This window comes from Stigmatopora argus, chromosome 20 (assembly GCF_051989625.1).
Source record: "Stigmatopora argus isolate UIUO_Sarg chromosome 20, RoL_Sarg_1.0, whole genome shotgun sequence".
Lineage (NCBI taxonomy): Eukaryota > Metazoa > Chordata > Actinopteri > Syngnathiformes > Syngnathidae > Stigmatopora > Stigmatopora argus.
Genome location: NC_135406.1, coordinates 4,652,290 through 4,680,084, shown reverse-complemented (window position 1 = coordinate 4,680,084; position 27,795 = coordinate 4,652,290). Strand labels below are relative to the sequence as shown.

The following is a 27,795-nucleotide window of genomic DNA, read 5'->3' as shown; positions in this document are numbered from 1 at the left end:
CTTATGTATTTATTATTTATTTGTGTTTGTTTTTGTTATCTGTGCACTTCCCTACTTATGTTGTTGACTACTTATGTATTTATACTTATTTATTGAGTATTTATTGTTATTATTTATAGATTATTTACGTTTTTGTTGTTATCTGTGCACTTTCCTACTTATGTTGTTGACTACTCTTTATATTGACTACTTATTTTTTTATTATCGACTCATTATGTTGACTACTTATTTCTGTATACTCATTTATTGATTATTTGTTTATTGTTGTTATTCGTGCACTAAATCTCATTATACTTGTATAATAACAATAAAAGCATTCAATGCAATTGAAACTGTGTCACTCCGGGACGTTTTCGTTAGCAATAGCGACGAGCTTTAGTGGCGGGAAAACCAAATTCTAATGAGGGACAGACAAACTGGGGGCAAACCAAGTGCGGGGGTGTGGATTTAAACATGAAATGAGTTATCATTAGCTTAATTCATTAGCCTAACTTGCCCAGGTCACCCGAGCATGTGTGGCGGTTCTCGGTAAAGGACCTTTAAAGCCCCGATGCCACCGTGCAAATAAAGGACTTCCTTGTACTTTCACTAAGGTTTTTCTGGTCATGGGACTCCCCAATGTGATGGCAAATGCACTAATCTGCCCTGTATGGCCAATTCACATGAGTTCACACCATTGTTTCCCCATTTTAAACAGGAAGTGGAACGTTCCCCAGGGGAATTGTGCTTGGCGTCATGCTGAAACGCAACTTCTATATTTCTCTCCCTTGACCAGTGGTGTGCCGTCAGGGCCTTCAAGGCCTTCTCTGCTGACCTAAGAAATATCTGAATCATATATTATATTTTGTCCATCAATACTTATTAAATAATTCCAAATGGTCTGTTAGAGTCCTTTCATTGCTTTCCCCCCTGTTTGCACTGCTTCCAGATGTGTGTTTTCATATTGAAGCATTTAACCAATCACATTTCAGCCATTATTTGTTGCCAGGGTCAGAAATCTGCCTCAAGGCCTTCACAATCAGTTCTGCAGGCTCTGCTGCATTAAACAAGCGTCGATAAGACTGTTGCTTTAACCAATCAGATTTCGAGTTGGCAACACCACAATGCCTTTTCACAGGCGGAGGGATACGTTATCGCTTTCACCAACTATGATTGGCTAGTGATAGAGTGGACTAGCCAGAGCTACCAAACTGTATCTGGAGCGAGCTGCACAAGCAAATATATTGTTGTGTTGATTTAAAGCCATTTTCAAGACGGACTATGCCAGAAATACGACAGGACAGGCTCGACTTTCAGCATTAGCTTCGATGGCGATAGAAAAGAAGGAAGAAAGAAAGGAGGATGGATATTGTGTACAGTTAAAAAGATTTTTGGTGAGTAAAATATGGCTATATTCCTAAATAATATTTCAATTGTATGAAATTCCCGGGGAAAGTCGTCCTCCGGGCCCGGTTCTGATATCTGAAAAGCTCCAGTGTTTGTTTTTAATCAATAAATGCTGCTAGGAAGGGGATTTTACCCCATTTTTGTGCATTAATTTATTGATTATTTTTGATGTGTCGCAGCTGTAGCTGCAGTCGAGGTTTTATAGCAATAAAATAGTTTTTGCTGAAGGCGTCACTAGGAAATGCACGGACCGCCACTGCCCTTGACACATAGTGGAACCCAAACATACGGCCCACGGGGGTGCTCTGCCTAACTTTGTCGCTCATTCATACTGTGAATACAAAATCAAATGCCAATGAGTTAACAAAGAACCTTAAAATGCCCCAAAACCAACAGGAAGTGAACTAGAAATGCCCCAAAATCAGCAAAAAGTGACCAATACAACGGAAGTAGTCTGGGAATTCCCTCCAAATCAATAGGAAATGATCCAAAATTGACAGGAAGTGATGTGTAAGTGCCCTAAAATGACAAGGAAGTGATGCAAAACAAACTCACAGTCTGCCATTGACAGCAATAGATGTCCAATTCACTCAAACTGTCTAATTTGTTTGTTTGTTGTTATTTTTGCACTTCCCTACTCTTTATGTTGTTGACTAATTATTTATGCATGACTTTTTAAAAAAATGATTATTAATTTCGTATTTATTATTATTTATTGCTTATTTATTTGTTGTTGTTGTTATTTTATACTTCAATATACATAATAAATGCTAATATTTACAGTTTTTAAACAACCAAAAATTGTCACTAGCCAATAGATAGCGTCAAAGGTCAACCTTTGACTAGCTGTTCACTTCCTGTTGAAAAGGTTAAATACACAATAGCAAAATATAAATCTTTTTTTAATGAACGGTAATATTAAAAGAGTACAAATGTATTCACCGTACCCAACGCGGCACAAAATGCCACCAGTGTGGGAAAAAAAGTGTTTTTTCTACGCTCAATGATTTACAAGGCGGGTACACACGTGGGAAAAGGGCAGCGGCCAGATCTCGCGAGAACAAGCGTCCTCTCTGCACTCGCCTATTGTGAGAGTTTTGGAACTCTCGCGTGATCTGGGAACTTTCCCACGCCTGTTGTTGTGGCGTCTGCCCTTTTCGCTCGCTGCCCCCCACCCGCCCCGTTTCCAAAGTGTGGCCTCCCCTTGTCTTGTGTCTCCTTACCCACCCCCTTTCTCCCTTCTCCCTGGAACCGACACCTTCATTCGGCCTCTTGTTGTTTCGACGGACCGCCGGGGCTCCGGGGAGAGGCCAAAAAAAAGGATATCGCGAGTATTGGAGTTTTGATGAGAGTTTGTGGAAGATGGCGCCTGTTGTGACAGGGTGAGTCTGAGAATCGGAGGCTTGGTGTCGGGGAGTTCAAGTCAATTCACCAAGCGTGCTTTTCTCGTATATTTATGAGCTTTCAGTCCGCTTTGTAGTTCTCTTTTCCGCCATTCTGGCCTCTTTCTAACGTTGTTTCTTTGTTCTGGTGTTTTAAGCGGGGTTTTTTGTCCTCGCTGTTTGCTGCGGTGTTTAGTGAGCTAGCTTCACGCGAGTACTTAGCATAGATGCTAGCCAGCTAGCGAAAACGGTAACAAAATGAAGAGCGTTTTCGAGTGCAAACACCGGAAAGCGTGTGGTGAAACGGGTTTAGTTTCTGCGTTCTTCTCCCGGACCTTCTAGCCGGAGAATGAGTGTGGTTTATGGGCAATAAGGTGTCCGATAATGGACGCCGGCTAGGAGTCTCCGGGTGAATCACGTTGTTGCTTTCGTCAAGCTGGTGAAAATAAAGTCGTGTTTTTTTTCCGAAACTAGAAACAGCCTTAACAGTGTAAAAACTGTTGTTATTTTTTGTTTTTAAAAGTAAATAAACCTAAAGATAATTGTGAAAGTAAAGTTATTCTTAGGAGACCCACAGTGTAATTCCTACGAGAAGGTAAGAAAGTAGTTTTTATCGAAAAAAAATGTGTTCCTACGTTGAAAAATGAAGTATTTGGGGAGGAAAACATGTTTAATTCGTTGTTAAAGTAGTCTTTTGGGGGATTTTTTGTAATACGGATAAAGGAATTGTCTGTTTATTTATGTCAATTTCAAGGAATAAATGTAAGTATAAGTTAATTGTTTTTTTAAGACTTGTAATGTTTTTCCTACAGTAAAATATCGTATATTTAAATTAAAGCTGTTTAAAAACAGGAACTATATTCTGGGTTTCCAAACTGATTTTAAAGCCTTTTTATTTTATTTTAACTGACCCGACTGTTGCCTACAGTTCGCTGGGATAGGCTCTAGCACCCCCGCATGCCTTGTGAGGATAAAATGCTTGAAAACTGAATGAACTGCAGGCACAGAGATTTAGACAGTAATATGGGGGTCTTACTGAATGTGTCTTGTGTGTTTATCCATGTGTGTTGAGGTTTTTTTCCAGTTAAATGGGGGAAGGGGAGCCTGTTAGAGGTCACAGAGGTCAAGTCTGGGTGGTGGGCCACCTGTCCGGGTGATATCATTTGCGGTGTTTTTTTCCCCACTGTTTGGGCGTATCAACAACTTACATTTGTCACAATACTAACATTTTCAACTCGATATGTTTGCGTGGGAGAATAAATGTTATCTTTTTTTCCACCCTAATTTGACATTGATAAGATTGCTAAATGCTAAAATAAAATAGAACAAGAACATGTGTTTAAATGTATAATAATGTCTGGTTTGTTGCAGTTAAATAGGTTCCAAGACTTGCTTCAACAGATGAAAAACATTTTTTCCTGGTTTTTATTTAGTATTATTTGGCCGTTTAAAACTTTCTGTAAAAATCTTCTTCAATGCTGACCCCTTTTCTCCCATTTTATGTGTATTACTACACTATAAATGTTTCATCTATTTGGAGGATCCAAGCTGCAAAGTGGTGAGTTACTGTAATAGTTTTTTTTCCAGGATTATGGCTACCATTGATGATTTAAAAATAATAATAATAATAATTACAGATTCTTGTAACTAGCCAACTCATTGGCTCCTGAAATCACCTTGCTGAGAAAAGTTGGACAATGAATATTATTTCATTACTGCATCAATTACCGTATTTTCTCGCATATACGCCGTATTTGTCGCTAAAAAAACTGATGACTGAATCAAGGGTAGGGCTTATATGCGCATAAATTAGACTTGAAATGCACAAAACTGAAAGGTGACAAAGATTAAACGCCATAACGCAAGACTATGCGGTCGATACGGTCATTTATTTCAAAATAGATAAAATATAAATAGATAAAACGCTAAACAAAAATTCTGAATGAGATTCCAAAAAACAAAAACATAAGCATAAAACGTGAAAAGTATTTTATCATAGACTTGTTGAAAATTAGACACACTTCCTGGTTGTACTGCTCACCTGACTTCCTTTTTGAATTTGTCTACGTGGAGGCAACACCCAGTAGACGATCCTTAGGCGGCTTATATGCAAGAAAATACGGTAATTACCATTGTGCGATCATTGACAAATTAGCTAATTTAATCGCTAACCCAGCAGACGATCCTTTTCGATTCATACAGTATCTCAGAAATACCACCTGCAATTATTTTTCTTAAGATTTTCCCCTTCAAAGTAACACATTTGTACCCCCTATTAAAACCACGAACATGGAGGTGAAAATTGTGAATCAGGGGGTGGCTTATACGTGAGAAATTGTCAAATTTAACGGTTTTAAGGCAATTTAAAACTCCACCAAGTCCCTAGTTAGCTGCAAGGTGTGCCCGTGGCTTTCTGTTATTTGCACCCGCGTGCGCCCGCGGGCTGCGGTTGATAGCGAGCGCGGCGACACAACAGAGGGTTTGTGTGGGAGCGCGTGGGTCCTTTCCCCGAGGGTCCTCTCGTCTTCCCTTTTCATGAAAAGAGAGGTTCCGAGAGAGCAGCAGATGTCGACGCGCTGACCTTTATGGTGGCGGAGGCTTGGCCCAGAGCGAGAAAAAAAAATCTTAGCACCCCCACCTCGGAGCCCTCGGCCACCCTGTCAAAAGTGGTGTAACGTAGCCAGACCGTAGCACATTTTGGACCCCCGCAGTCGTCTCGCCATTTAAGCGTGCTGCTTTTGTGATGACCAAAATGGCATTTTGCATGTTGGCTAAAATTGACTCTGTTTAACTGACTTGACTTTGTGTATGTAGTAGAGCTGGGCGATATCACAAACATTACGATAAAAAACATCAGTCTATCGATAATTATCACGATAACTATCACATCTTTTTTTGTTTCAAATTTGAAACTTAGTCATTAAGAGTATTACTATTAGAGAATTTACATATAAAGTACACCTACTTACGAAATTTTCAAGTTACGTTTTGGAACCAATTAATTTGGTAAGTAGAGGTACGACTGTAACTGTTACCCTACTTTATAAAGATTTAAAAAAATAAGAAAACGCCAGGGAGAATTCACTTGGTTCTTTTAGTGGATCATCTCTGTGTTGTCCTGCATCTCATAATCACTCATTTTGGCCGTGTTATTGTCCTTTTGCATTCATACTCCGTGTTAGTCTCTATAGCTAACATGCTAATAACATGTTTCCTTATCATCCTCTTCTGCTCGAGCATTGGTCTGGAACAGGGGTAGGGAACCTATGGCTCGGGAGCCATATGTGGCTCTTTCCATGGGTGCATATGGCTCTCCACTAACCTGTGAGGTAAAATATGAAAATCACTAGTGAGAGAGCCGAGTCCTGAACGCACCAATAGGAGCGTCAGGTCGACACTGTGGCGTTAAGACTAGCTCTAGCACCACTTTAATCATAATTTAGTTTTTCATTACTCATCTCATTAATACTGATTGATTACCAACATCATAACAATGTTGTCAAAAGAAATCAGAGACTTTTTGTGATTAAAAAGTGGTGAAATGACCAAAAAAATGCACATTTTCATATATTTTTACTTGTAAATTCTGAGAATGGCTCTTTGGCAATAACATTAGAAAATAAGAATTGTTTATGGCTCTCTCTTTCAAAAAGGTTCCTGACCCCTGGTCTGGAACTAGTATTCACCTCGCAATAGCGCCCCCATTCTCTCTGGTGGTCAGTTGATGTAACTACAGTTTAACATTATCGAACGTTTGACAAAAATTATTTCACGATAATTATCGATTTATCGTCCAGCTCTATCTAACACAATGTAGTTGGCTAATAAACAATCCTAGTCAATGTCAATTGTTCTTGTACATTTTTAGTTATTTAATTTGAACAAATCTACAATCTCCATGTTTTTAAAAATTATATGAAGCATTAGCCAATCAGACGAAGACTTTTTATTGTCGGCAAGACAGGCCATTAAGTGTGCGGCGTTGACAGTTATTTAGTCGTCACGTGTGGTTTTAGCGTTTGCCTGATTGACTTTTTGGAGTCCGTCAAAGGCAGGTTTGCCTGGCGAAGATTGGACGGAACATTCTGGTGTAAATCGACAGGCGGTGTGGTTTTGCAGAGAGGCCCGCGTTCATGTTTGATGGGGGCCCCAAAGTGCTCTCCGTTGTGTTGTTGTTGGCTAAGGCATCGGCGTACGCCAGCGCTAATGCCACAAGCCGCGGATGCCGCTGCGCTGACGCACGCTTTGGAGCGCCTCGGCTTCGTTCTTACACCAATTGTGTTTTTCCAAGAGAGTTTCCTGCGCCCCGCGTTTTTGCCAAGGGACGGCGGCTTCTGCGTCAGCAGCATTTTTGCTAGGACGTTTCATTCAGAAAATATCTTGGGATAATTTGAGCATTTTTAAAGGATTTCGTTGGTAGTTGTGTGAGGACCGTAAAACGAATGAAAGAATTTACATATAAAGTACTGATCTACTTACCAAATTTTCAAGTTACGAAAACAGTTCTGTATTTGAAAAATATGGTTTGAAATTGTTTTATTTCACCTTAATGACTACCACAATTTATATTTTGTATCCCAATTATAAATCAGTGAACCATTAAGCTGCCATTTAATCAGGTATCAGAATGTATTTTATGACTTTTACCAGGGTTTTTTTCCCCAGCTTTTTGTACAGTCTTACAAAGAATTTTGCAACTATGCCTGTGGGGGACACCACCTCGAGTGTTCGCTCCCCCACACACCCCCGCCTCCCCCCTCTCCCGATCCGCCATAAAGCAAGACAAGGGCACAACAGGGAGTTCTCAAATGTCAGGAAAATAGTCAAGGAAAACAGCGGCGAAAACGACACGTTCGGTTTCCAGGAAAGGTGCGGCGTTATCGCCGCGCGTATCTCCGCATTGTGCGGCTGTTTAGCTAAGGCCGCCGCTCTCTTTCACAGAAGAATCCGCCTGGTGGCATTCCTGCGGCCGTTGACGTCAGGAGGTTTCTGGTACTCGCTTATAATCACAATGAAGTAACGGCCGTGGCTGTCGTTTAGCGAGGCGCTCCATTGATGGCGGTTAAAAGAACAATGCTTTGCTGCTCCAGGGCCGCCGGTTATCTGGGTTTTAGGTACAATCGCTAACAATTTACAATTTCTCGCATATAAGCCGCCCCGGGATTCCCAATTTTTGCATCCATATTCATGGTTTTAATAGGGAGTACAAATGTGTATTTTTTTAAGGGAAAATTTTAATAAAAATCATCGCAGGTGGTATTTCTGAGATACTGAATGAATCGGAAGCACATTATTAGGGTCAATATCATAAGGAAGTTGGTCATTCATCCAGCAATAGTTGTTTTCTTACTGCAAAACAGAAAATAACCAACAAATAGTAAATGTACTTTGCCGATATCTACTGGTGAAAATGAGAAAACATGTTTTGTGCGGATATAAGCCGTACCCTTGATTCAGTCATCATTTTTTTAGTTGCAATTACGGCTTATATGCGAGAAAATATGGTACATTTTTTTCCCTTTCATTTTGCATTCTTAGGCTAGTCCCCCTCCCTTGACAGCTAACTGAAACCAGACAGCAGCCAACCTACACAGATTCGTTTAAGCCAATCAAAGCAGTCTGCTAAAGTCTTTCTTCAAGGTCCGGAGATGATTATTTTTTCAGAACAATCTGGCACCATGTCATAATGAGCTTAATTCCTATTTGTCGGGTGTTCGTGTGCTTTGCCAGTCAGTCCATTGCTCGTCTATTTCCATGTCATATTATAGCTAATTAAGTGTCTAACTTAGTTTTGAAAAATTAAAATCAAAAGTAACCAAAGATAATAGAATATATTTTGGATTAGACTTATTCTGGTCCGGAACCAAATGGCACAGAGTGGGTGCGGACTTCTGTGTTAGCGCTGAAAATTGTTTTTCAAGCGTACTATATGCTAACCGGTGGAAAAAATAACTATATACATGGTAATTAAAGCTTAGGCTGTTTTGCAGATGGTGTTTTGATGTTTTAGCGCAGCCCAAAAGCACAGCGCTCGCTCGTTAGGGTCGAGAGGGTCCGCCTTTGGAGAACTCAAAGTAACATGCCATGTGTAAAATTTTGCGCTAAATTGCTCAGTCCGAGTTTCTGTGATATTCTTTCAGACGGTAAACACTAATGTCACAATTTCAGTTACATTGTTTGGAAGCGCCATATTTTTCTCGCATATTAGCCGCATCCGCGTATAAGCCGCACCCTTAAAATTGTCTTAACATTGTTGAATTTTACAATGTCTCTTGTATATTCATGGTTTTAATAGTACAAATTTGTTACTTTGGAGGGAACAATCATCGCATGTAGACAAATTCAAAAAGGAAGTCAGGTGAGCAGTACAACCAGGAAGTGTGTCCGTAGCGGTCTAGTTTGTCATCCCTAGGTAAGATGCCGGCACCCTGAGCGAGCAATGGTAAGCACAAGTGAGTTTTTTCACGTTTTATGCAAGATAACATTTATTTTTTTTCCGTGAATTTCATTCATAGACATCAAAATAAATGTTGTTTAGCATTTTATTTGTTTATCTTTTCTCTGTTTTGGGAAAAAAAAGACCGTATCGGCCGAATTGTCGAAGAAATTACCGTATTTTTCAGCACGGGCCAAAAATGCACAATCAAATGGTAAAAAACAACCCACAATTTTCTAAAATCCAAAACAAAGAACTGACATGTCACCTAGAAAGGAATTGAAAATTAAAAAATAAGGAAGTAATCATTTTTAAAAATTTGGGAAAAGAGGCAACAATATATCACTGAATATCATTCTTTTACAGAAAAAAAAGTAATTCGCATTTTTTTGGTTTGTCTTCAAATGTTTTAGTGGATCAGCTCTGTGTTGTCCTGCATCTCATAATCGTTACAGGCCATTCTACAGTCGTCGTGGCGAACCCCAGTGTAAAATTAACATGTAAAATAATATAATAGTGCGTGAATAATTTCACCCCAGGCCAAATTATTTAAAAAAATGTGAATTATAGTACCATCAGTGCTATATTTAACACCGACTGCTAAAAATGCATTGAAACTCATTGCTAAACTTCACTTGATCAAGTCAGGAGATATCTTGGAATGCAGAACTTGACTCGATCTGCTGCGGCGTTGCAGTTATTTTTAATAGAATTGTCAATAACTTACAACCACCCCGGCATGCTAAGGCGTCCATTAGTCAGACCAAATTCTGGTCGGGAATCCTTGTAACGGCCCAAGGGCTTCCAGAATCCTTTCTCGGGGCCAAAACACCAGCGCTAGGTTGTTACTGCGGTTGATTTTTCTCTCCCGAAGCAGCATCCCCCCGGGGGTGCTCGCAGTGAGTCATCCACTCGACCGGCGAATGAGAAGCGGGAAAAGTGTGGTTCATTCAGGGTTCAAGGCCTCTGTGCCTCACTCCCCACTCTTTTCTTTCCTGACAGCCCCCCGACTCCCATACACATGACCCATCCTAACCCTGAAAGTCCAACCCCTTTTTTTCCGTTTTACAAGATGGCCGTGTTCAATATTCAATTTGGTTTTTTTTTTGAACAAAATTTAACCTCGTATGGACATCACAGGTTCTCGAAAGCAAATTTGGGGATCTTTATAATAGGAACAAATTTCAGCAGAGTATATTGCCTCATAAATACAGTATTTTCTCGCATATAAGCCGTATTTCTAACTCAATAAAATGATGACTGAATCGAGGGTACGGCTTATATGCGCATAAATTAGACTTGACATGCTCGAAACTGCAAGGTGACAAAGGCGAAACGCCATAACGCGAGACAATACGGTCGATATGGTCATTTATTTCAAAATAGAGAAAAGATAAACAGATAAAAGGCTAAACACAATTTTTTTGGGTGTCTATGAATGAAATTCAAGAAAAAAATTAACCGTGTCTTGCCTAAAACGTGAAAAAGACGGCCATCTTTCCTAGGGATGACAAACTAGACCGCTACGGACACACTTCCTGTTTGTACTGCTCACCTGACTTCCTTTTTGAATTTGTCGACGTGCAGGCAACACCCAGCAGACGATCCTTAGGCGGCTTATATGCGAGAAAATACGGTAATTACCGATGTGCGATATCATTGCCAAATAAGCCAATTTAATCGCTAATGGACTAGTAAGATTATATCCTAATAAACTACCTATTCAAACCCAGTAATGTTAATTTTTAAATAAAACAAAATATATTCAAAATAATATTTGTTTGTTTTTAAACGTAAAGCCTTTAGAATATGAAAGCCAACGGCATTGTTGTTCCCTGCCGATTGAAGCTAATCAGAAACGTTGATTAGTCATTAAAGTGGGCGTGTTCGGTCATTTGAAAGGAAATTATTGCATTTAGGATTTGAAAGTTGTCTTAATTTAGAATCTGAAATATGTGAGAGTCGTGTGGTAGGTCTTGGAACCTATTAACCGCGATAAACGAGGTGTTCTTTTGTTTTTAGCCTCACAGCTAACGCTGTATGATGTTTAATATTGATGTGTTTTCTTATTTTGAATGTCTGAATTTTAGTTCTACCGTGATTTAATGCTGTTAATCTGTCAAAGGAACTGGAAAGTCGAGGTCGGACGGAAACGTTTTGGTATTATTAGAGTCTCCGTGGCCACATTTTGCCGTTTCGGTATCCGGTTTGTGCCACGTTGACCGCGTGCCAGGCCAAAGGGAGTTGCTCAAGAGCCCGTCCCGAGACCATATGGGGAGTGAGGTCGAGAGGGACAACGTTGCGGGGAAGTCAAATGAAGGGGAGGGACAACGGGGAGCTCTTTCTATGGCTTTTCGGCCTCTGTCATTAAGGTCTCCCATGTCAAAGCCAGATGGAGCCGGTGCCTCGTGCCATGGTCTAAGTGCAGGCTCCTCATCCTTAGTTTTCGTTGCCAAGCAGGGGCATCTCAGGCTAGTTTCCAGACCACCTGCGTTCGTTTGCCAGAAGGCTCAGACGGCTCATCAACCGTCATTGAATTTGCTCTTGTGAAACTGTTCTCGTTTTACCCATTTCGGCTCTAATCCGGGTGGTCTCGATCACTGGTAGCAGACGAAAACGTGATGGTTGATTGCTAATGTTGTCAATCACTTCCGCCTTTTCACTAGATAAATATAACATGTCAGTAAGCAATGTACCCAGACAGTCAAGCTGTCAGCGTCATACAGCGACATCTACAGAATATTTAAATTAGTGCATACACAAGACGCACCCACTGATTGGGCGCCCTGTCCACCTTGGGGAATTTTTTTAGTGTGAGTAAATGTGCCGTGTTGCATTTGTACGCTTTATTATCACTTAATAAGGGGAATTGCAATCATTAATAAGGGGAGCGATTGGCCGAGGTTGCCAGGTATGAATATTACTGTAGTGAACACTCTTTTGAATTGGGTGGGTGTACAAAAATCGCAATATTCGTCTTAAAGTGTGGTATATCGGGATCAAATAACCTAATGTTGTGATTCCAGAAGGCAAGGTTGTGGAGTACTTTCTGTCGTTGCGGCTTGGGTGGGCGCGCGTGCTCAGCACACGCCAGATCGCCGTGCCAAGCACGACGCCAGCTCGGGCGCACTTTGCCGTCGTCCCAGTCACCGTCTTTCCTAACCTCTGGAATTCTCATCCAGCTCGTTTCCTTCAAATAGGAGTTAAGTGTGCAACTTGGCTGCCCTTGCAGTGACTCCCCCCACACCCCCTCTCAGCGATGGTATGCGGCCAATAGCTGTCCGCATAATCCAGCTGACCATAGACGTTTGGGTAAAATAATTGATATTGCATCGTTTTTTTACTGTTACACTTTTTTTAATGTCAGCGGACCCCAAACCGGTCTTGTTAAACAAAATAGTACAGTCATGCCTCTACTTACGAATGCCTCTAGGTACGAATTTTCTGGTTACAAAAATTTTATATGCAAATGAGTGACTCGAGATACGAAAAAGATCCAAGTTACGAAATCCTTAGCCGTTATTTTATTTTGAATTGCCCTTATTAAGCGATTACAAACTACAAATGCAACGTGGCACATATTTTCACACACACACATAGGGCACACGTAAAAGTCTAAAATGTACTACAAAGTGGACGGCTTTCGGCCTTGGTAGAACGGGCTTTTGCCGCCATCTGCCGGACAAACGGGTATTACATCTATAACAGCCACGGAGGTGGAGATATTTCAGCGGCGCAGGGCACTTTTTCATATGCTTTATTTATCTTAAGACATTAATACATCATTTCCTTATAATTTTCTCTTTTGTGTGTTTCCTCACATCTTTCATACAAAATTGGGACACTTTAACCAATTTGAAAGGGTTTAGTTGGTAGTTGTGTGAAGACGGGAACAAATTCGAGAATTTACATATAAAGTACACCTCTACTTACGAAATTTTCAACGAAAATCCAGAACCTGCGTTGAAAGGGGATTACCGTACAGTCAACCCGTTTAGCCCCAGGGGAGGCTAATGTGCACAGGCTGTCAGAATAGGATTTATGCGTACTGGTTCAGAGGTGAGATGCAGTATTTTGAAGGAGCTGAAGATTTAGGGGGGTACTGGCTGACTCCAAAGTAAAGTGCATTACGGTAATCCATCTGAGATGAGATCAAAGCATGAATTAGTATTTGAAAGTGTTGCTTTGTGAGAAGCGGCTTCACCTTTGCTAGCTTCTTTAGCGCCGTTTGCTATTTTGGGAGGAAAAGCTACTTCCCGTGAATTCCAACCAAGTTCATCTTGTATATCTTCCCCTTCGTCCCCCATTAGCTTGCGGGGGGCATCCTCGCCTAACCGTGGGAAGCTTATCGATCGCCCTCATTTTTCCAAGGGATTCCAGCCAATAGCGGCTCTCTCATCTTTCCTCTGAAGTGTCCTTCTCGTTAATATTATTTTCTTTTAAGCACTTTTTTTGTTCGAAAATATTCAAATTGTTTGCATTAAGATTCCTAATGGCACCCTGCTTTTTTCATCTCTTTTCAGGAAGTTTGGGGAGCGCCCTCAGCCACAGCGGCTAACCAGGTGAGAAAACTAACGGATTATGAGCCGTATTTGTAACAAAAAAAAAAAGACTGACTCAAGGGTACGGCTTATATGCGCACAAGACTTACAGCGTTGCTGTTTTCTTTCACCAGTAGATGTTGGCAAATTCACATTTACTACTTGTTGGTTATTTTCTGTTTTGCAGTAAGAAAATTAATTAATTGGAGGTGAAAATTGTGAATCAGGGGGCGGCTTATACGCGAGAAATCGTCAAATTCAACGATCTTAAGGCGATTTTAAGGGTGCAGATTATACGCAGGGTGGCTTATATGCGAGAAAACACGGTATACTTCGCACTGGAGTATAAATTGCATTTTTGACGGGCGGTTTTTAATTGATCAGAAACTAAGAACAATCATAATATGTTAACGTAATAGTAAATTCATGTAATATAATGTATTAGGTCGTAGTGTGTGTGTGTGTCCTTGTGCGAGAAAGCCGCTCTGAGGTGTGTGTGCAGCCTCACTGGCGGTGCAAACGTGTCGGGCATTGTTTTCAGTCCTGACAGGGGTTCCCCTAAAAAGGCCCCACAGGTTTCTGTCTTTTAGCTGTCTGCGCTAAAGCCTGACTGAAAATACAACAGCAGAATTGAATCCACGATCTTTGAAACAACTCACCTGCATGTACCGTAGTTTCACGACTATATGGCGCATCATATTTTTAGCCGCAGTGTCAGCAACGAGTGCTATTTCTGTATTTTAAACACACAAAGGATGCACCGTTTTTTAGACGCATATATATATATATTATATATGAATATCGAACCGCAATAGCGCTGGCTACCGGAAGCAGCCCCAGACCCTATTTCCGGTTTCCGGTGCGCAGTGACTGCTGGGATATATAGTTCTTGCACGCTACACCCACACGCTAAAAACACGTTTTTAAAAAGGCAACGGAAGCAAAACTGAGTTCGGTTGTACTTTATTTAGCCATTTTACAATTTACTCACGTCATCATCACCCACAAATCCATCAAAGTCCTAATTTTCGGTGTCCAAATTAAACAATTGTCCAAATGAGTCATCGAAAACGCTGAGTTTTATACGTTCGCCCAGGCGGCCACAATCCATTCGCAAATAGTAGCTAGCTAGCAGCTAGCGTAACTAGCCCGGGGGCTGTGTTCCATGCTTCGCAAGGCTGTGTTGATGCCAATCGCCAGGCCACAATCCATTCGCAAATAGTAGCTAGCTAGTAGCTAGCGTCCATGCTTCGCAAGGCTGTGTTGATGCCGATCGCCAGGCCACAATCCATTCGCAAATAGTAGCTAGCTAGTAGCTAGCGTAACTAGCCCGGGGCTGCCTGGCACCCTTCGTCAAGATGTGCTGATGTCGATGTATACAGGCCACACTCCATTGGGTGTATTGACAAAACAACTATAAATCCCAGCAGTCACTGTGTAGTACTTTTTCTACGGGGAAAATAGTAGAGTCGGGGGCTGCTTGCCGTAGTTGTGAGAGATGGTGTACCCTATCGACTGATTTATTTTATGGTGATAACAATTTTAGTATTGGTCCATATATAAAGCGCACTGGATTATAAGGCGCGCTGTCTATTTTGGAGAAAATTTAAGACTTTTATGTGCGCCTTATAGTCGTGAAAATACGGTACAACATATTTTAGCATCGCCGTTCCAGTTTTGAACCTTCCTCACCCTTAGCCTTCCCAATCTTGGAAAAAAAAGTGCCCCTCCCACACACCCTGCGAGGGGAGGGGCTCTTGGTTACCACAACAAAGGCCCCCCTGGTCTAACCCGAGCATGCGGCGTGGTGTTGCGATGCAGAGTGGGAAGCGCCTGCGTGTCAGGTGTCACTGACATCTGTGCATGAGCGATGCGCGCCTCGACTCCGACACCCCCTCCTTCATCCCAGCACCCTCTTCCAGCCGGTCATCAACGGTTAATTTCAGCGAAACCCCCCGCCCCCTGTCTCCATCCCAGAATGGATTCAGCTGGAGGGAATAAGTGCAGCTTTTTGGGGGGGGGGGGCAGAGGCCTCGAAGGGGGATAAACTGATTGTACAATACACACGCGTCGTGTGTGTGTTTTGACGAAACCCCCCCACCACTATTATTTTGCTGAATTAATCCCTGAATGTCTTTTTGTTTTAGAGAAGCCATGAGGAATTACCTGAAGGAGCGAGGGGACCAAACTGTCATGATCCTGCACGCAAAGGTGGCCCAGAAATCTTACGGCAATGAGAAAAGGTGATTGGTCGCACCCTTTTTCCTCATCTCATTATCTGTTGGTCACTCATGAGTGTCCAAGCTCAGATGGAAAGAGTTTTGAAATGTTTTTAAGGATTGGGAATGAGGGAAATCTGTTTTTTACCCTTTGTTGGTGCTTTGTCGCCCTCTGTTGGTGACGGGGATGAATTGCAATGAAGTGTCAAACATGATTTTTGATGCGTGTAATTATCAACTGCAAACAAAATAAAGTCACAGTACAATCTCATTTTTAAAACTAAAGTACTACCTAATTTTACCAATTATGAAACATCTATGCATTATGAAAAAGAAAAAACTAATATAAAAATTAAGTACTGTATTTTCCGGACTATAAGTTACTTTTTTTAATACAGTTTGGCTGGGTCTGCAACTATTTTTTCTCTCTCTGACCCCTGACGATTATGTTCACTGTTGCCTATTTTTTATTGTTATCGTTTTTATTATTATGTATGTTTGTTGGTTTCTGATCAATTTTAAAAAAAAATGCCCTCTAAAAGTACGACTTCAATACAGATATTTGCTTTTCTTTATATTTTTTGGGCTGGTGCGACTTATACGCCGAAAAATTGCAGTGCTACAGAGGTTTTAAACAATAATTTTAAATGATCTTTTGCAAAAGTAAACCGTAAACGTGCACGTTTTTAGGTTCTTCTGCCCACCCCCATGTGTTTACCTGATGGGCAGCGGCTGGAAGAAAAAGAAGGAGCAGATGGAGCGGGACGGCTGCTCCGAACAAGAGTCGCAACCGTGCGCCTTCATCGGCATCGGCAACAGCGACCAGGAAATGCAGCAGCTGAATTTAGAGGGGAAGGTACGATGCTCGCTCGCTCACATATGGAGGTGCTGTATGTAAAGCCGGCAACTTTTTCGTAAATCGAAATGTTAAATCACTACAGTCATACCTCTACTTTGGAAATTAATTGATTCCAGATTTTTTTTCGTAACTTGAATATTCTGTAAGTAGATCAGTACTTTATATCTAAATTCCGTAATTCGTTCCACGGTCCTCCAAAAACTACCGGCTCAACCCTTTAAAAAATGACCCAATTTTGTATGAAAGATGCGAGAAACAGTCATCAATGAAATATATTTGTTTATTAATGTAATTAAATCTATAACAAGCATGCAAAAACTTGTTTCTTTTCATGCAGTAGTACAGTAAGGAAGTAGCTAACGTTAGCACACCAACACATGCACAAACACATATCTAAAAAACTTGAAATGATCAATTCAAATTAACTCTGGCCGTAATAATGTTACCAGGAGGACAATTTCAAAATAAAATAACGGATACAGGAAATGCATTTATACATTCAGAGGGATTTTGTAATGTGAAACTTTCATACCTGAAGGCATTCGTAAGTAGAGGTACGACTGTAATTATTTAGCTAATGGGGTCATTCAAATGTAATTCTTGGTTTGGTACTTGGACGATTCGCCGAAAGACGTTTCACCGACGGATGTTTGGCCGACAGACAGTTTGCCAAACGGACGTTTCGCCGAAACGGGATTCGCGCGCTCGCCCCGCCCCCGGATCATGTGTGTACATGTTTTTCAACCTCGGCCCGCGGGCCCTATACGGCCCGTTACAGATAACATTCATTTAGGAATAACAAGCGCATGTACTGCCCCCCGCTGGACATATTTCTAAATACAAGAATGTACTACAATGTGCTGCCATTTTTTGATATTTTTTATTTTATCCTTGCGTTTAAAGTAGTAGCCATTTGGAGATCACGCAGAACAGTACGTGACAGAAGAAATAGAGAAAATAAAGTAGTAATAACAGTAAGTACTACTGTAATGAAATTGTAAATCCAGAAATCCTACTCCAGAAAATTTACACCAGCATAGAAAACGTTGAGATTAATCTTTGAACTAAGGTTCTCAGCAAATCATTTTGAATATATATTTCCTAAAATAATGGGAAATTATTTAAAATTAAACTAGAAGTAAAAGTGTGTTCCATGGCATTTTCAGGTATTGATCTCTAAGTCCTCTAGTCTGTACAAGGCACTTAGAAGTCTTCTAGTGTTGTTTTTTCTCAGTGTCAGACATCAATCCCCAGCTTTGATAAATTACATTGCGTGTCCAAATGGTTACTACTTTAAACGCAAGGATAAAATAAAAAATATAAAAAATGGCAGCACATTGTATTACGTACTTGTATGTAGAAATATGTCCAGCGGGGGGCAGTGCATGGCCTTGTTATTCCTAAATGAATGTTATCTGTATATGGCGTATATGGCCCGCGGGCTGAGGTTGAAAAACATGTACACACGATCCGGGGGCGGGGCGAGCGCGCGAATCCCGTTTCGGCGAACTGTCCGTCGGCCAACCGTCTTTCGGCGAATCGTCCGGTCACGCTTGGTTTAGATTTATCATTTCCATTTACAATTTATATTGAGGGTCTAGACTTAACATTTGATTTTAGACGGCTTTTTCTCCCCCTCTCCAGAATTATTGCACAGCCAAAACCTTGTACATATCCGACTCCGACAAGAGAAAGCACTTCATGTTGTCTGTCAAGATGTTCTACAGCAACAGCGCCGACATCGGTGTCTTCCTCAGCAAGAGGATCAAGGTCATCTCCAAGCCTTCCAAAAAGAAGCAGTCCCTGAAAAACGCCGACTGTAAGTTGGGCACCCCCGCCGCGTTCGCGGGCTTTGTTTATATTCCTCCAGGCTTTTGTCGCTGTTAACACAGCTGCTCTGGAAGGAGGCGGGACCCCCTGCGGGTGGCCGTCATGTAACCCAGGGGTGGGCAAATTGTTAGCCATGTTTTTAGTTTTTTTTTTTCCTCTTTTTTGACAGTTCATCAATTTTCAATTAGTTTACAGTAACATTTAAAAAAAGAAATCTTAAATTGGGTAAGTAAAATAAAAGTACCGTATTTTCTCGCATATAAGCCTCCCCGCGTATGAGCGACACCCTTAAAATTGCCTTAAAATCATATAATTTTACGATTTCTCGCATATAAGTCGCCCCCCGCAAATACGCCGCACCCTTCAAATCGTTGAATTTTACAATTTCTCGCATATAAGCCGCCCCGCAAATACGCCACACCCTTAAAATTGCTTTAAAATCGTTGAATTTGACAATTTCTCGCGTATAAGGCCCCCCCCCCCCCCTGATTTACAATTTTGACCTCCATATCCATGGTTTTAATTGGGAGTACAAATGTGTTACTTTGAAGGGAAAATCTTAATAAAAATCATCGCACGTGGTATTTCGGAGATACTGTATTTTCTCGCATATAAGCCTCCCCGCATATGAGCGGCACCCTTAAAATTGCCTTAAAATCATAGAATTTTACGATTTCTCGCATATAAGTCGCCCCGCGAATACGCCGCACCCTTAAAATCGTTGAATTTTACAATTTCTCGCATATAAGCCGCCCCGCGAATACGCCACACCCTTAAAATTGTTTTAAAATTGTTGAATTTTACAATTTCTCGCATATAAGCCGCCCCGCGAATACGCCACACCCTTAAAATTGCTTTAAAATTGTTGAATTTTACAATTTATCGCGTATAAGCCCCCCCCTGATTTACAATTTTCACCTCCATATCCATGGTTTTAATTGGGAGTACAAATGTGTTACTTTGAAGGGAAAATCTTAATAAAAATCATCGCACGTGGTAATTCGAAGATACTATATGCATCAAAAGCATATTATTACGGTCAATAACATAATTCATCCAGTAATGGTTGTTTTCTTACTGCAAAACTGAAAATAACCACAAAAAATAAATGTTAATTTGCCGACATCTACTGGCGAAAAAGAGTATAGCAACCCTGTAAGTCCAAATAAGTTGACACCACCGTTTTGGAACCTATTAACCGTGATAAACGAGTCAATAAATGTCAACAAATAGATTTTATCTTTCTTTTAATACCTGATTCTAATTTTGTACACATTTTTTAAATATGTTTTTCCCAGTGTGCATCGCTTCAGGCACAAAGGTGGCGCTGTTCAACCGCCTGCGCTCCCAAACCGTCAGCACGCGTTACCTCCACGTGGAAGGCGGCAACTTCCACGCCAGCTCGCAGCAATGGGGAGCGTTCTACATCCACCTGCGTAAGCGTCTCCCCACAAAAAAAAAACACCAGCGTCCTTTTTTACCGATCCGTAAGAACGCTCGCTCTCGCGTTACAGTGGACGACGAGGAGTCGGAGGGGGAGGAGTTTACGGTTCGAGACGGCTACATCCACTACGGCCAGACGGTCAAGCTGGTGTGCTCGGTCACCGGGATGGCGTTGCCCAGACTGGTAACAAAACAAAAAAGCAGCACCTTTTGTTTTTTGGGGGGGTTTTATAGTTTTTTTCCGCGCCTTCTTTGCAGATCATCCGTAAAGTGGACAAGCAAACGGCGCTGCTGGACGCCGACGACCCGGTGTCCCAACTCCACAAGTGTGCCTTCTACCTGAAGGACACGGAGCGCATGTACCTGTGCCTCTCTCAAGAAAGGATCATCCAATTTCAAGTGAGTTCTCTACTCCAGTTTTTTCCCAAACTTTTTTGGAGCTGCGGCACACTTTTTGCATTGAAAAAAAAGGCACAGCAACAGCTAAAAAATCTTCTCATTTAAATCTATATCCCCTAAATTAACAATATCTAGTCGTTCGCTATTCTATTCTCTATCCTCTATCTATTAAGTTATTTATGAGCTATTTATTTATGTCTAAAATGTCTTTTTCTGTGTCTGTATTCTCACCCTCTTACTAATGTGACAGTGACATTTCCAGAGGGATGAATAAAGTTATCTAATCTAATCAAGGTTTTATCAACAGGAATCAAATAAATCCCCATAATGATTCCAAAATCTAATTTTTCTCACCAATTGGATGAGATGAGATGAGATGATGAGATAGGATGAGATGATGACATGAGATGATGACATGAGATGATGAAATGAGATGATGAGATGAGATGAGGAGATGAGATGAGGAGATGAGATGATGAGATGAGATGAGATGAGATGATATGAGATGATGAGATGAAATGATGAGATGAGATGAGATGAAGAGATGAGATGAGGAGATGAGATGATGAGATGATGAGATGAGATGAGATGAGATGATATGAGATGATGAGATGAAATCATGAGATTAGATTATATAGATGATGAGATGAAATGAGATTACATAGATGATGAGATGAGATGATGAGATGATGAGATGATGAGATGATATGATGAGATGATGAGATGAAATCATGAGATGAGATTATATAGATGATGACATGATATGATGAGATGATATGATGAGATGATATGATGAGATGATGTGATGAGATGAGATGATGAGATGATATGATATGATGAGATGAGATGATGAGATGAGATGATATGAGATTATGAGTTGAGATGAGATTATGAGATGATGAGATTATGAGATGATGAGATGAGATGAGATGATGAGATGAGATTATGAGATGAGATGTTATGATGAGATGAGATGATGAGATGAAATCATGAGATGAGATTATATAGATGATGAGATTATGAGATGAGATGAGACGATTCATCCCATATTCTGCAAATTTCATTGTCACTAGCAAGAGGGTGAGAATACAGACACAGAAAGACATTGTAGACATAAATAAATAGGTAATAAAGAAGTTAATAAATAAATAAAGTGACGTAAATGAGTCATGTAACGTTTTTAAATCTCTTAATATTATGTGAGAAGCAATGTTGTGCTCACACACATGTCGCCAAATGTTGATGCAAAAAACTTTTAAACGATAGTGGAAGCATATGCCTATCCTTTTTGAGTATCACGATATATTGTCACGTCCCTTTATAATCGGCCATTTTGTAGGAAATCATAGCTAATAGACATTTTTATTTTATGTTCAAGGCCACGCCGTGCCCAAAGGAACCAAACAAGGAGATGATCAACGACGGCGCCTCCTGGACAATCATCAGCACGGACAAGGCCGAGTACACTTTCTACGAGGGAATGGGCCCCGTCCAGTCAACTGTCACACCTGTGCCTGTGGTCGAGAGCCTACAGGTAAATTGGATTTTAGCCTTATTTTAATGGTACACGTACCGTAAAAACAGGAAAAATGACTTAAATTGTAATATTCAGACTTTTTTCCACCCAATATTACGCAGACTTCATTCACACAGACTTAACGTCGACAATTTTTAAATAAGAATAAGCAACAAAATGACTTTAATCTCATAATATTTCGATTTGAATCTTGTTCTTGTACAATCTATGATTTTATATTTCAATTTTAACCTTGTAATAGTTCAAATCATTGAATTTCACAATTTCTCGCGTATAAGCCGCACACTGATTCACAATCCATATTCATTGTTTTAATAGGGAGTACAAATGTGTTACTTTGAAGGGAAAATCTTAAGAAAAATTATCGCCCATGGTATTTCTGTGATACTTTATGAATCAAAAGCACATGATTAGGGTCAATAGCATAAGGAATTAAATCGTCCACTAATGGTTGTTTTCTTAATGCAAAACAGGGGTGGGCAAATATTATTCCAAAAAAAAGCCACCTGCAGTGGATGCGGGGGTGCTTTGTTTCCGACCTCCATACGTTATTTTATTGATTTTTTTTAAACTAATTCTAATTTCAATCCAAGGGATCCGCAACGATCCGGTTTTCAGTCTTTCATGTTTGTTTGCATCCAGCTCAACGGCGGAGGAGACGTCGCCATGTTGGAGTTGACGGGACAGAACTTCACCCCGAATTTGCGAGTGTGGTTCGGGGACGTGGAGGCGGAGACGATGTACAGGTGCGCCTTTGTAACAAAAAAAAAATGATGACTGAATCGAGGGTACGGCTTATATGCGCATAAATTAGACTTGACATGCACGAAACTGCAAGGTGACAAAGACGAAAGGCCATAACGCAGGACAATTATATCCTCATTTATTTCAATTTAGAGAAAATATAAACAGATAAAACGCTTATTTATTTATTTTGACGTCTATGAATGAAATTCAAGGTAAAAATAAACCGTATTTTGCATAAAACGTGAAAAAACTCACTTGTGCCTGCCATTGCTCGCTCAGGGCGCCGCCATCTTACCTAGGGATGACAAACTAGACCGCTATGGACACACTACCTGGTTGTACTGCTCACATGACTTCCTTTTTGAATTTGTCTACATGCAGGCCACACTACAATGTGTAATCCAGAAATCGATTCATACAGTATCTCAGAAATACCACCTGCGATGATTATTCTTAAGATTTTCCCTTCAAAGTAACAAAGTAACAACACATTTGTACTCCCTATTAAAACCATGAATATGGCGGTGAAAATTGGGAATCGTGGGGCGGCTTATACGTGAGAAATTGTAAAAATCAACGATTTTAAGGCAATTTTAAGGGTGCAGCTTATACGTCAAAAAATATGGTATTAGACAAAAATTCCAAATTTGTACTCTTATTAAAACCATGAAAATGGAGGTAAACATTGGGAATCGTGGGGCGGCTTATACGCGAGAAATTGTAAAAATCAACGATTTTAAGGCCATTTTAAGGGTGCGGCTTATATGTGAGAAAATACGGTATTAGACAAAAATTCCAATTTGTACTCCTATTAAAACCATGGAGGTGAACATTGGGAATCTTGGGGCGGCTTATACGCGAGAAATTGTAAAAATCAACGATTATAGGGCCATTTTAAGGGGGCGGCTTATATGTGAGAAAATACGGTATTAGACAAAAATTCCAATTTGTACTCCTATTAAAACCATGGAGGTGAACATTGGGAATCTTGGGGCGGCTTATACGCGAGAAATTGTAAAAATCAACAATTTTAAGGCCATTTTAAGGGGGCGGCTTATATGAGAAAATACGGTATTAGACAAAAATTCCAAATTTGTATTCCTATTAAAACCATGAATACGGAACGGAGGTCAACATTGGGGATCGTGTGGCGGCTTATACGCGAGAAATTGTAAAAATCAACGATTTTAAGGCAATTTTAAGGGTGCGGCTTATACATGGAGGCGGCTAATATGCGAGAAAATACGGTACTTGATCATTTAAAAGAAAAAAAAACATGTTCCTGTCCACAGGTGTGCGGAAAGCATGCTGTGCGTGGTGCCCGACATCTCGGCTTTCCGCGAGGGCTGGCGCTGGGTCCGGCAGCCGGTGCAGGTGCCCGTCACGCTGGTCAGGAACGACGGCCTGATCTACTCCACTTCGCTGACCTTCACCTACACGCCAGAGCCCGGGCCACGGCCGCACTGCAACGCCGCCGGCGCCATCCTCCGGGCCGGCAATTCCAGCCTGTTGAACAGCAGCGGCGGGCCGGAATCCGGCGGTGGCGGCGTCTACGGCCCCGGCTCGGCCGTCACGTCCTCGTCGGCCGCCGCCGCCGTGGTCTCCTAAAAGCCCCCCCTTTTTTTTCGCACTGCACTTGGTTTCCTGGGCGGCGCGCAAGGACCGCGGAGCTCGCCGGAAAGGACGCGCGCCCTTTGACGGGATAGCGACGCCGGCGTCCTGTCCTCGAGCCACGGCGAACGGGTTGGTCGGTTGGCTGGCGGCGCTAAGTGCAGTGTGAAAAGGCTCCGCCCCCCACCCCCCCTGCCAGAGCTAGCGTAGCGCGAGCTGGAAGAACCATTTGGAATATTTACAGATCCGCCAGCTCGCGGCGGGCGGGGGGACCAAGGAAGAAACGCCCGCCGGGCCAATCGGGAGGAACGATGTCACAGGTTGGGAACGCCGCCCGCTTATTTCCTGTTTTGCACTGCCCTCCAAATGCCCCCCCCCCCCTACCCACTCCAAGTAACGTCGGCGGAGGAGGCGGCGCCAGGACGCCAATGGGACGAAAAGGTAGATTTTTCTGGACCAAGGATCATGTATAAGCTTTAGTAAAGGTACACTTTTTTCCTCCATAACGCTTTTGTATTAGACATATTGTACACTTTTGTTACCAAATAGTTTTTATTCTTCCTCGGAACTTGCCCCAAAAATCCTCCTTCCTGGTTTTTGGTTTTCTTTTGAGGGAAGGAGAATTTGAAAAGTGGCTTGTCGACTAAAGCGAGTGTGTGTGTGTGTGTGTGTGTGTGTGTGTGTATGTGTGTGTGCATGTGTGTGTGTGTACATACGACCTCAGAGGGCCTATTTTTTATCCTCATTGGTTTTTTTGAAGTCTTTAAAAGAAAAGCTTTAAGCAACGCCTCTGCCTTGCCTGCAATACATGCGCAACGTCTCCTTTTTTTTTGGAATCCCACGCATCACTGGAGCGTTTTTTAATTTTTATTTTTTTTCATGGACAAAAAAACACGTATATGGAATACAGTCCATTTCGCGTGGAGCAAACCAACTCGTCTTCCAAGTGAGCGACACCAGAAAAAAAACTTTTTTAATTCAATGTGGCCTTACTGATGAGTTCAGTGGAAAAAAAAAATAACAACGTCCAATTTCTCCACCGGTACTGTCACACCAGAGCCTTCGTTTTTTTTCCAGCGGTTGCACTTCCGAAACATATCAAGGCCTTCTCCGTGTTTATTTCCCTAAATAGCAATATTGTACAGCCCGCTATTTTTTTTTTTTCTCAAAGACTCCCCCCAGAAAAATAATCCAAAATGGAGGGAAAAAAAGCAGGCAATATGCGTGAACTTAACAGTTCGACTGTAAACTTGAATGTGTGCTGATTGGCGTGCGCTGATAAAGACGGGGTACAAAAAAAAACCCGCGGATTAAGTTATGCCATCCTCAATTGCCTGTTTAAATGTTTTTATATTTTATTTTAAATTATTGCCTAAAAAATTTTCCCCGTCAGAAGTCAAAAAGTGCATTATTGCCTCAATAGGCCTGTGTTTTTTTAAAATTATTATTATTATTCTTTATATTACCCATCAAAAAGTCACTTCTTGTCCGGATTTGTCAAGTAGCAACAAAAAAAATCCCTTTATTAAGCCAATTCCGGCCCTCCTTCTTCTTCTATGGTTTTTTTTTATTTTTTTTGCCTTTGTTTACATGTCGGGCTCGAACCGGGAACCTTTTTATTTTGTTCAAAGGGACTTTTACAGAGGGCTGCAAAAAAACAACAAAAAAAACGTTACACGCCTTCAGATTTTTTACTTTTTTTTTTAACTCTTCTGGAAGCAGCTGTTGATTTTTTTAACGGTTTTAACGAGCGGCGAACAATGTATGTAAAGCTCTTAAAAATGCCAAAATGTCCGACCGCGTGTTTTGTTTTCATGCACTGCACAGTGAGAGGCAGCTTTAAAAAGTCAGATTTCAAATGAAAAAAAATCGCTCTCAGCCTTATTTCTTAGCATTTTCGTCGAGCGCTAACTTTTATTTTGAAAAGCCGCCCTCCGAATTTGTTTCTCACAAGATTTACAAAACACCCCCTTATTTAAAATGTCAATATCCTTCGCTCATTCACTGTATCTGTTATTCTCGTACTGGTCATTGTTGGTAGTATACTCTGTGCTCAAAAGGGTAGAAACCTGTGCTGTTTGTAATATTTAGCAATAGCATAACAAAAACAAGGGGTTGTTTATTTTTTTTCATTTTATTTTGTGGGGAATAGCATAGTTTTTGTACATATTGCAGCTCGAGATCATGCTCCAATCTGTATCTCATTAAACACGGGGACGAATGCATAAAAAAAAGGAGATTTTAAAAAAATGACATCTTTGTATGTTTTTTTTAATGGATGAATTTAGAAATGTCCTGTAACCCTTTGGGGTTAGGGGTGATGTTTTTTAAGCATTAGCTTTTTGGGGGTCATTTACCATATTTTCTCGCATATAAGCCGTGTTTGTAACTAAAAAGTATATATATTTGGGTACAGGCTATTTGCACACAAGACTTGCTATACTCTTATTCACCAGTAGATGTCAGTAAAGTAATATTTACCATTTGTTGGTTATTTTCTGTTTTGCAGTAAGAAAAGAATGATTTAATTCCTTATAATATTGACACTAATGTGCTTTTGATTCATAAAGTATCTCAGAAATATGATTTTTTTAAAAGATTTTCCCTTCAAAGTAACACATTTGCACTCCCTATTAAAACCATGAATATGGATTGTGAATCAGTAGGCGGCTTATACGCGAGAAATTGTCAAATTCAATGATTTTAAGGGTTAAAGCTCCGGAGCAGTACTTCTTTGGTGGTCTTGAATTATCTACAAGGGTAAAGAAGCTTATTTATTTTTTCTGTACAAATGTTCTGTAACAGTGACCTCAATCTCCCTCTTTGTTTGCTTAGCCACTTCGTGGAAATCTGCCCGGCGATACTGGGAATTTAACCTTTCCGAGGCGCAGGTGTTCCACGTCCCACTCGCAAAGATAAGATTATCCCAGGCCCGACGGTAAACACCTCGTGATTTGTGAGTTTTTGAACCGTCAACCATTTCATTTGATTTTTTTGGCGGGTGTCGAATTCATGCCAACTAAATCTCCAGACCAGTTAAGTGAATTGGACACGTCCCGCTGTCAATGGCAGACAATTAGTTCATGTGACATCACTTCCTTGTTATTTTGGAGGACTTAGAGTAAAGTTTGGGTCATTTCCTATTGATTTTTGGGGGGAATTTCCCCTTCATTTGTGGATTTTTGCACATTTCCAGCTGACTATCTGTTTTTTAGGCACTTTAAGGTTTCTCGTTAACTCCTCAGCTGCCATTGACGTGGTCATTTTGAACAAAAATGACCAAAAATTCACCCAGGATAAAAAATTAAAAAAAAATCAAAACATTTGATTTTGTATGTACAATAAGTATGAGCGACCAAGTCAGGCAGGGAACCCCCGCGGGCCGGGTCGGGCCCCCTAGCGGGC

General features: G+C 41.0%; 1 protein-coding gene across 4 annotated transcripts; it reads left to right on the top strand.

Annotated features, from left to right (window-relative positions):
- The first annotated feature begins 2,567 nt into the window (after positions 1-2,567).
- On the top strand, positions 2,568-27,795 carry rbpjb (recombination signal binding protein for immunoglobulin kappa J region b). 4 transcript variants are annotated; one of them, XR_013297167.1, is made up of 12 exons: positions 2,568-2,768; positions 13,728-13,766; positions 15,893-15,988; positions 16,655-16,820; positions 18,468-18,642; positions 19,952-20,089; positions 20,168-20,280; positions 20,355-20,495; positions 21,874-22,029; positions 22,675-22,778; positions 24,072-24,875; positions 27,226-27,795. XR_013297167.1 is itself a non-coding variant. In XM_077588120.1 (11 exons), the coding sequence occupies exons 1-11, from the start codon at positions 2,749-2,751 to the stop codon at positions 24,385-24,387; spliced, it is 1,464 nt and encodes a 487-aa protein (XP_077444246.1). In that variant the 5' UTR covers positions 2,568-2,748; the 3' UTR covers positions 24,388-26,643. The 4 variants fall into 4 exon arrangements, 3 of the variants coding, with proteins under 3 accessions (XP_077444246.1, XP_077444247.1, XP_077444248.1); XM_077588120.1 differs by lacking the exon at positions 27,226-27,795 and having other exon boundaries at positions 24,072-26,643; XM_077588121.1 differs by lacking the exons at positions 2,568-2,768; positions 27,226-27,795 and adding an exon at positions 2,783-3,363 and having other exon boundaries at positions 24,072-26,643.

What these genes read in the sequence shown, in the direction of transcription:
- rbpjb (XM_077588120.1), top strand. Translation starts at nt 2,749, where the DNA reads ATGGCGCCTGTTGTGACAGG. An exon ending in GTCCCTGAAAAACGCCGACT is followed by an intron (nt 18,643 to 19,951) that starts GTAAGTTGGGCA and finishes TGTTTTTCCCAG; the next exon opens with TGTGCATCGCTTCAGGCACA. An exon ending in GAGGCGGAGACGATGTACAG is followed by an intron (nt 22,779 to 24,071) that starts GTGCGCCTTTGT and finishes TCCTGTCCACAG; the next exon opens with GTGTGCGGAAAGCATGCTGT.